We start from the raw sequence: 9,761 nt of genomic DNA, 5'->3' as shown, positions 1-9,761 counted from the left end.
ATTACAGAAGTGTGTGTTTGTGGGAGGAATTGCAGGACAGGTCAAGACTACAGCCAATTCAGTGGATTTGTTTGTTTTTCTCCAGAAATGTTGGAATGAACTTGCAGAGCTAAAGAATAAAGAATAACGTTTTTGACAAACGAATAGTCTTCGGTGTAGCGATATATAGTGGGCGGTTTTAACTGAGAAAGTGACAAGAGAAACCGACGAAACAAGGCGAATCTTTTGAAAATCACATGATTTTAACTGTGAAATTCGTAGCATTGTCCAAATGTATGTACCAGAAAGTCAGGAAACTCTGCTCATTGAGTGTTAAAGGATCTAAAACAGCCATTGTTCAGGCTAAATCGCATTTTTGCAACGATTCAAGTTTTTTTCCCTGGATTTGCAGTCTCAAATAGACGTCATCAAAGTTGTCGAGTCTTCTCTCTTCTTCTTCTTGGCGTTCGCAGAGGTTACACAATCAGTCCAGCACTGGTGATAAATGTTGTCGTTTTCTCCAACTCCTGTCGACTGCCGTATAGTTTGGTCTGCAAGGGAGTTGGTGACGGCCACACTTCTTTTCGTTCCTCATCTAGTAAGGGACATCGCTGTAAGATGTGTTCCGCTGTTTGGTCCTCTTGACCGCAGGCACAGGTTGGTGATGGCGCCAGCTTGAACTTTCGGTTCATGTGAGCATTGAGCCTGTTGTGGCCAGTACGCAGCCTGATGAGGTTGACTTGCTGCTCTCTGGACATTGTGTGGTAGTCATCTCTGTTTGTCCTTGGCCTCATCAATGCCTTGATGATTGTCTTCTGCTCACTAAAGCTGACACTGTTTTCAGGTTGGTCTTCCACGGCTCCTTCTTTTGCCAGCTCATCTGCCCTTTCATTTCCTGGTATCCCACAGTGTGCTGGTATCCACTGGAGGACAACTCTTCTGGTTTGTCTGACCATCTGTAATGCTTTGGCCAGCTGTGGGAGTTTGTCGTTCTCTAGGGCCTGAAGGACTGAAAGGGCGTCCGAGAGGAAGACAACTTGGTAGCAAGGGTCTGCGGAGTCCTGAACGAAGGAGGCGGCCTGCATGAGAGCTTCTGCTTCTGCTTTATAGTTTGTGCAGTGTTTGCCAGTGGCAACGCTGGATGTAGCTGTATGTCCCCCAGGGAACTGGATGAGAATGCCTGCACCTCCATTGAGCACGGCGTTAGTTGCTGATCCATCGGTGTATACATGGATCCACGCCTCTTTTGGGTACTGTTCGTCGATCAGGGCTAAGGTGAGTGCCTGTCGAGCTGTGTCATTCTGATCTTCTCCTGAGGTAACATGTGGAAAGTTGTCGAGTGAGAGCATCAAAGGAGTAGCAAACGAACAAAAGAAAGAAACAGACAAGGACGAATTTTGTGTCCTTTTTCTTCTGCTCCATTGCGCATTGAAAGAGTGCCTGGCAGGGAACAAAAATGGCAGGAAAGCTAGAAAGATGTGTGTTAAGAGGGAGAATTTCGAAAAAAGTGCGTCTGAATTCTGAAGGATCGAGCGACTCCAAAGGAAATGCAAGGTAGGGTTTTCAATTTTTTTGTTAAATCACTCGTTGAAAGTTTAATTCCCTTGTTGTATAGATGCATTGAGTTTTCTTAAAGCTAGTTTTTTTCTCCCGTTTCTTGGGTTGTGCATACAGTTCGGTTGCCATGAACACCTCTTCCCCCCCCCCCCTCTCCCTCTCTCTTTCTCTCTCTCTTTCTCTCATTCTCTCTTTCTCTCTCTCTCTCTCTCTCTCTCTCTTTCTCTCTCTCTATCTCTCTCTCGCTCTCTTTCTCTCATTCTCTCTCTCTCTCTCTCTCTCGCTCTCTTTCTCTCTCTTTCTCTCTCGCTCTCATTCTCTTTCTCTCTCTCTCTCTCTCTCTCTCTCTCTCTCTCTCTCTCTCTCTCTCTCTCTCTCTCTCTCTCTTTCTCTCGCTCTCGCTCTCTTTCTCTCATTCTCATTCTCATTCTCATTCTCTCTTTCTCTTTCTCTCTCTCTCTCTCTCTCTCTCTCTCTCTCTCTCTCTCTCTCTCTCTCTCTCTCTCTCTCTCTCTCAACCGTGTGCGTGTATTTCTGTATATGTCTGTCTGTCTGTCTGTGATTTTTCATGATTTAAATTACTGTACTTCTCTAAAGAGAGCTACAGAGTCATTAGCTGTCCTCGAAAATGAGAAAAACAGAAAGGAAACTGTCGGGAATATTATGCTATTCGTGGTTTTGGTCATGTCGACTTGAAAGCAACAGATGCACCCGTACACATGCCGTAGTAATGGTGTGGTGTTGTATTTACTTGTAATTTGATGGAACGTGAGAAACCTGACTGTTAGATGGAGAGAGAGAACGAGAGACAGATAGAGAGAGAGAGAGAGAGAGAGAGAGAGAGAGAGAGAGAGAGAGAGAGAGAGAGAGAGAGAGAGAGAGAGAGAGAGAGAAGGAGAGAGAGAGATCAAATCAAATCAAATCAAATTTTATTTTTCGAGGGTTGTGGCATAAGCAATACAACGAGCTTTTTTTCAACCAGCCCTCGCCCAGAGAGGGGACTAATCTAAAGGAGAGAGAGAGACAGACAGACAGACAGAGAGACAGAGAGACAGAGAGAGAGAGATGGGTTGGCGAACACGAACAGAAACATCAACAGGTATGTGTGATATAAACAAGCGAATAAATAAGTGAACAAATAAATACGCAAAATATCAGTGCGGAAAAGCTACGCCGAAGTTGAGACTGAGCTTCCGGCCAAGAAGATGAAAATTAAAAAAATAAATAAAAGCCAAGCAGCAATGAAAACAGAAACTGAAGACGGGTAATATTTTAACGCTTAATAATGCCCCAACAAAGCCTTTATTCTGAAGAAAATCAGAGAAAAAGATAGCGAAGAAGCAAGGAAAAAGAAAACTGAAAAGGAGAGACAGACACGTAGACAGAAGAAAAACACAAATCAGTGCACAGAAAATAAAACAAAAAAACACAAACAAAAACTCTAAGTCTATCGATGGAACCTTCATCTCGAAGTAAAGCCTAGAAAGAAACAAGTCAATTATAAGCAAAGAAAGAAGATACTGCAAATGAGGGGAAAAAACGGGGGGGGGGGGGGGGGGGAGGGGGCACGAAACTGTGCACTGGCAGGGCCTTCATTTAAAAGCATGCACCTGGGTACAGTGGGGGGGGGGGGGGGGGGGGGTCTTAATTTGTTTCTTTTCTTCGCTTGGCGTAGAAGCAAGCGCGCTGTCGGGTTTGTTTGGTTTTTTTCTTCTTTTTTTCTTCGTTTTTTTTCTCTTGGAAAGCTGCCTGAAAGGTGTTGGCTGTTGTTTAGTGGGTGAAGCCAAATTCTCTTTTTTGTTTTACAACCTCTTCTGCTTTTCCACCGTGGCAACTGCATTCGCTTGGAAAAGTGGGAAGCAAATGGGGATGGATGGGTGGGAGGAAGGGGTGTAAGGGAGGTAGTGTATAAGAAGGGGAAAAGACAACGTTGATAGATAATAGAAGGGGATATGGGAAAAGAGAGAGACGGTGGAGGGACAGCCTTGCCTATCTGTGAGAAAGGGGGAGGGAGAGAGAAAGAGAGAGAGAGAGAGAGAGAGAGAGTACATGTGAGAGAGGAGATGGAGGGAGAGAGAGAGAGAGAGGCCAGAGACAGTGAGAGAGACGGTGGAGGGACAGCCTTGCCTATCTGTGAGAAAGGGGGAGGGAGAGAGAAAGAGAGAGAGAGAGAGAGAGAGAGAGAGAGAGAGAGTACATGTGAGAGAGGAGATGGAGGGAGAGAGAGAGAGATAGGCCAGAGACAGTGAGAGAGACAGCGTTAGAGAAGGAGAGGGGGGAGGGGGGGGGGGGGCTGTTAGCCCGACATAGGGAGAGGCAAAGTGGAAGAATGTGAGAGAGTTAAGATATTATCACAGACGAAATTAAGTCGGAAAGGAACAAAGATAGGCACATACGCAAAAGTGTCCATGCCGCAAATATCACAACCGACAGATAGATTGAAATACAAAAAGACAGACACGCAGATAGAAAGGTAGGTGGGTGTTGGATATATATTATACGCTTGTTCACTTATTCCCTTGGTTCTCAACAGAACAATATAACTACACAGAATGCTTAAACGTGTATATGATCTCATGCCTGGTGTATCAGTATAAGTACTGCTTGAAACTTAATCATCGCAATGTAGCCAGATGCTTTGTGCGTGAAGGTTAGGTTAATAACATGCGGAATAAGAATTTGTAACATTCTATATAATTAGGCTACTAATCTGATTAATCTGTGAGGGTCTGTTTTCACTTTTCCTTTATGTTGATACAAGGATTTGGGGGAGCTGGGTGAGTAGGGTTGGATGGGAGGGGTATTCCCGCCCAAGCGGTCAAAATCATATTCTGAAAGTTCAAGCCATCAGACTCATTCTGAAAAAATGAAACTATTTTAAGGGCTAAAACATTCCACACCCCACTAGATGTTAAAAATATGAAACTAAGAATGACGCAAAGGAGTTGCAATCGAAAGATTTGACTGAATAGTTAACACACATGAGCCTTATATGAGCCTTATACAGACGCTTGCTCTGGTGGTTACAAAAACATGCAGGCAATGCCTGTTTGTTTGTGGTTGGATGTTTTCAGCTTTTCATTTCTTTTTCTTGTTTTGTTTTAATTTGATGAGTCAGTATTGGTAGTGTGGTTTTGCTTGACAAAATGTTAAATTATGCTATTTGCATTTTTGAATTTTGTTGTCATTTTTATCACTGCTGGATTGCGAATGCCTGAAGTCTCACATTCATGAAAAAAAAGTTGTGTGATTTTTAAAGCGAAAGAAATTTCTTGATCAATTTAACAAATTATTCGCCCTTTTTAAACTTTCTATTAATATGAAGGTGGATATTTTTTAATCACCATGAAAATAATGTTCAGACACTGATTTTATTGTTACTTTGGGCATGTCAGTTCTTAGCAGTGACAAAATTGATATTTCGTTATTTTTGCATTTTGGATTTTAACCATGTATTTTCACCCATTTAGCGGAATGCTGTAGTTTTGAATGAACCTATTTTTTATTGATTGTTCATTTCCACCCCTCCCTTTAACCAACTGCTTTTACCCCTTTGATTTTCTCACCACAATTGACAGTAACTAATTTCAGGTTATTTTTATGTTATTTATTTATTTATTTAGGTGCATTCTTAAATTTGTTATTTGAGGTTTTTTGTATTGTTAATCTATTTATATTATTTTATGTTTGATTTCCTAATTTGGATAGTTTTTTTTAGGTTTTTTTCCTCACATATTTTTGAAGAAAAAATGTTATCTTTTGATGTATGTTTGATCATTCTTAGTTCATATATTCACTCACAGATTTAGTAGAGCTATCCCAATCAAGCTTGTTCCCTCCCTCCCTCCCTCCCTCCCTCATTAATACCACTTCATAGAGGGTGATATTTTTTCATATCCTCACTTGCATTTTGTCCACGTGGTTTGCATAACATTTATATTGAGTTGTGCCTGCCTTGCTTGTTTGTTTCCCATTGTAGCAGCTCCTTGGTTGGCTCTCTCAAACGTTCAATGAGCCTGGGCCGGTTAACCCGTAAACGAAACAAAAACCCGGCCCCGCCCGAGGAGCATAACTTGTAAGTAGTAAGAATTTCTCACACTGTTGTATGATATATCTATATATACGTGTGCGAGTGTTTGTTTTACTTTGGCTAGATTTTCTTGGTTTGTGGTCTCTGTATTTTTATTTTTTTATTTTTTTTGCTTAGCAGTTTGGTGGTATTTGTGTTGATTGCTGTGCTGTGCTGTTGGAAGGTGTACTGGCTTTGTTTCTCTCTAATTGCTAAGTTTCTCTCGTTTCGTCACTAACTCCTGTATGGCTGTCTTGATATTAGAATGTTCTAGATTTTCGGATGGCTTGTTTCAGCCTTGCCGCTTATCTAAACCGGCGTTGATTGCAATGTTGACATATATTATCGCACTGCAGATCTACATAGAATGCTCTGTCTGCCTTTCTTCTAACTAACTGAAGTCAATTGCGTACAAACTAAGACTGTCTTCAAGTAAATGCTTATTAATGAGAATTTGGTGTCTGGCTTTGATTTAGTATGATGTACTAAAATGCGGACTTGTGTTTTGCTGATCACTTTTGCATGCTGATGTTCACGCTTTTGTCTCAGGCTGGCGGCTGTACTTTTATGACACGTTTCGATGTCTCTTATTCTTGCTGTTTGCTTGTCGAGTTTTCCATGCGAGCAATGTTAGATTTCATTTGTGACAAATCGTTGAAGCTTCTCTTTAAGTGTCTTTTAGTACTGACTTTTACTAACAACTGAAGTACATTCACTTATGCTCATGTTCTGTTCGATTTTGTTTTCTGTCCTTCTTGAGTGCGGTGTATTATTCTGTTTTTGCAGTAGAAGTCTATGGTGATTAAACAAACAAAAACGTATCGATATCATGTAGTATAGCATGGTTGATAGCAGCAGCAGCAGCAGCCTTTTAGTAATGACGTTATTGTTGGCATTACTAACACCATGCAGCGTCATCATCGTCATTGTCGTCGTCGTCATCATCATCATCATCATCATCATCATCATCATCATCATCATGGCCGATCGCCGCTGTCCTTGCTGTCAGCATTATTGCATTGTGTAAGGCCCACCCTGCCCCACCTCACCCCCCACTCGTTCTTACACAACACCTCTTTTGTGTCCAATAGTTAGCTCATAAGTGAGGGTTTTCATTCTCCAATTCACAACCTCCTCTGTGAGGGTTTCTGATACAAGGTCGAACAATATTCTTGGTCAGTTTGGCGATCTCGTCATCAATGCTGAATCGTTTTGAAGGGTTCGTCAGCTAGAAATATAGGAATTTACAGACCTGTCAAAAAGAGAATCTTTGGAACATTATCTGAGTCTGATTTGGCGGAACTTGAGCTACGGTTGAACTGTGAAACGAATGTTTCCAGTATTACAACATATCTCTCTTGCCATTTTAACCAGGCTATCAATGAAAACGGATGGAAAAATGCGTTCACTGTGAATTAAGACCGAATCCTTGCAGAAGTGTCAATGTTGTGAAGTTTTGTACTCATTGGCTTGGCTTAGATGGCGCTGTGTAGTTATTTGTCGCAGAAATGGAAGTACGCATATATATATATACTGCGCAGCGGGGCTCTGCGCTTTTTTGTTTTCTCTTTTTTTTGCTGTCGAATAATGCATGATTAAATGGCAACTCTGCTTAGATTGATTGACGGGTACTGATTATTCCAGTTTCCAGTGCATACAATTCAAAATCTACGCAACATGTCTTTTAACACAAGTGGATTTAACCTTGTGCTTATGTACGATAGTAGCAGTTTGTTGCTGTACCTGTTGTCTTACCAACATGATTTTTCAATTGTGACTTTTTTCCTAACTATGTTGGTGCACTATGCACTTAATTCTTATGTATTCTGTTCAACTTCTTTATTTTTTTCAATAGTTCTTTATTTTTGTGATTGGCTGAAGTTGTTGAAGCTGCTCAAAGCCATTTTTATAAAATGCAAATTGATTCGCTTGCAGTGATAACTGTGTTTCATTTGTGGAAGCATCTCTTTCTTGAGCCATTTGCTCGTAGCTACGGCAGACAAAAACTGCATGTATGGTAGCCTATTCATGTCATAACTATGTTTTTGCCTGACCATTGTCTGTTACGGTAGTCCATCTGTGTCGTTAACTTATCAAAATTGTTTCTTTGGCCCGACCTTTGTTTTTTATGGTAGCCCATTCATGTCATAACACATTGAATTCGTGTTCTTGTCGTAACACATTGAATTTGTGTCCTTGCCTGATCATTGCTTGTTATTTCCACAGTCCCTGTGAATGTGTCACCCCTACAGCGAATAACTTGCGCACATGGTATGGTAGACCCATTCTGTCATCAGTCATATTTTCTTGTGTTGTCCATATCTTATTGTTGTAGTCTTGAATTTCGTTTTGTCACGTCTGTGATGTAGGAAATAATTGCCGGCTTGGGCTTTTTAGTGTGGCGTGTTGGTGTGCTATTAGTTTGGCTCTTTGTTCTTTGAACTGTGGTCAATTTTTCCAAGAAGTATGTGTAACAAAATGAAATTTTGATTTCAAGAGCATACTAGAAATGCTGTTAAAAAAATCAGTAAACAATTTGGTATCTCTCCAATTATAATCACTTGAACGCAGAACAATAAGAAAAAGAAAGAAAAGATGAAATGTTCCATTGCGTTGCGCACTGTAAGTAAGAACTGGAATCCATGTTTTGATACAAAGTAAAAGAAGTGTAATTGGAAACCATGTGAATGGGAACAACGTGTTACACAATGTGAATGTCTTCATCCCAAGAGTATTGAGACAGTTAACGTAAATATGGCCACCACGACAGAGCTTTTGTTAATAGTGCTCGATATCCATCGTTGTTGATGTCATTGCCAACGTTGTTGTTGTTGTTGTTGTTGTTGTTGTTGTTGTTGTTGTTGTTGTTGTTGTTGTTGTTGTTGTTGTTGTTGTTGTTGTTGTTGTTGTTGTTGTTGCACCAAACATGAATCACGCACATAGGCGGCGTTCATATCTGCCCCGAAATGCGTAGATAATATTTGGTAGACGCCTTGGAAAAAATCATTGTTGATTATGTTTTTCTTTTCTCTGGCCTACCCGCCTTGCCACTTCCAAACGACCGTATCATACGACTGATGGTAGAGTTCTTACCAAGAACTATGCACACTTAAACTAACAAATATTCACTTAAATTGAAGTCACGCAAAATACACCAACCGTATTTCATCACATTCTGCGCGCACGCTCTCACTTTTCATATTTCATCCCCATGCAAGCTGCGTTTTTTGCAAATGCTACGGTTTCACTTGACTTGTTTCAAAAGTATCGGGATATTTTCGACAGTAATCATTTTTCTGATCTTTTATGGCTTCTGTGTGAGTGGCATCATAATTCATCAAATTTTCTCCGGGGTTTTAACCCGCAGTTTTTGACATCTTTCTTTCAAAACACGATCTTGTCAATTTATTTTCTATAATTCGCATATTTGGCTTAGATCTGTATTTTACTGTTAATTCCTCCCACTCGAACCAGATCCTTACCTTTCTTTAAGTCTGTGTAGTTATGCAATGTTGCAACATATATATGGGATTCGTGGTGTTTCTAACACACTGTTCTGTTTGAGTATCTTGAGTTTACTAACAGCATGGTTTGTCTTCACTGTATTTGTTTTTCTTATACTCTTTTCCTAAATGTGTTTACATGTGTTTGATGTCGTGAAATAGTGAATGGTTAGAGAAGCATGTATACAATATTTCTAGATGAATATGTTTGTAGTAGTAGTTAGTTGTTAGCAAAACACAGCATGCGCCACATTTTTGTACTGTTTGTGTTTTGAATGACGGTAAGTGAGATGATTTTACGACAACTGCTTTTTCTCGAATCCTGTTGATGTAATCGATTATTATAGGACATTATCGTGTGCTATTTGTACTGGAGAATTGCCTGTGTTTTTTAACATGCATTTTTAAAAACAAATTGAATTATGATTCAATTCTTGAAATATTGCGTGTTGCTGAGATTGGCTGCTGAAGAGCATCATAAATTACAGAGATTACTCTTCATAGTGTCTGTATTGTGAACAGTGCCCATTGACAACTTCATGTTTGAGCTCATCGCTGCTGTTTGTGCAACTTTGAATGAGACACAAAGAAAGCATCAGATCCTTGCCGTCTGCGTTATCCGCATGAAGCAGCCAGGATCCAACGTGTATTCC

At 40.4% G+C, this 9,761-nt stretch overlaps 1 protein-coding gene across 8 annotated transcripts in view; it reads left to right on the top strand.

Annotated features, from left to right (window-relative positions):
• The window catches only part of LOC138949078 (ras GTPase-activating protein nGAP-like), a 220,053-nt gene that overhangs the window by 75,179 nt on the left and 135,113 nt on the right, over positions 1-9,761 (top strand). For 5 of the 8 annotated variants that reach the window (XM_070320814.1, XM_070320810.1, XM_070320816.1 and 2 more), the window contains 2 exons: positions 5,516-5,611; positions 7,832-7,876. The exons of 1 other annotated variant lie outside the window; for it this stretch is intronic. In XM_070320814.1, coding sequence (XP_070176915.1) covers positions 5,516-5,611; positions 7,832-7,876 — 141 coding nt within the window. Of the gene's footprint in view, positions 1-1,313; positions 1,534-5,515; positions 5,612-7,831; positions 7,877-9,761 lie in introns of those variants that run through there. 2 more of the 8 variants (XM_070320811.1, XM_070320817.1) reach the window with 2 other exon arrangements.

The sequence above is a fragment of the Littorina saxatilis genome, linkage group LG15 (genome assembly GCF_037325665.1).
Source record: "Littorina saxatilis isolate snail1 linkage group LG15, US_GU_Lsax_2.0, whole genome shotgun sequence".
Lineage (NCBI taxonomy): Eukaryota > Metazoa > Mollusca > Gastropoda > Littorinimorpha > Littorinidae > Littorina > Littorina saxatilis.
This window is presented reverse-complemented; position numbering and strand designations above follow the sequence as displayed.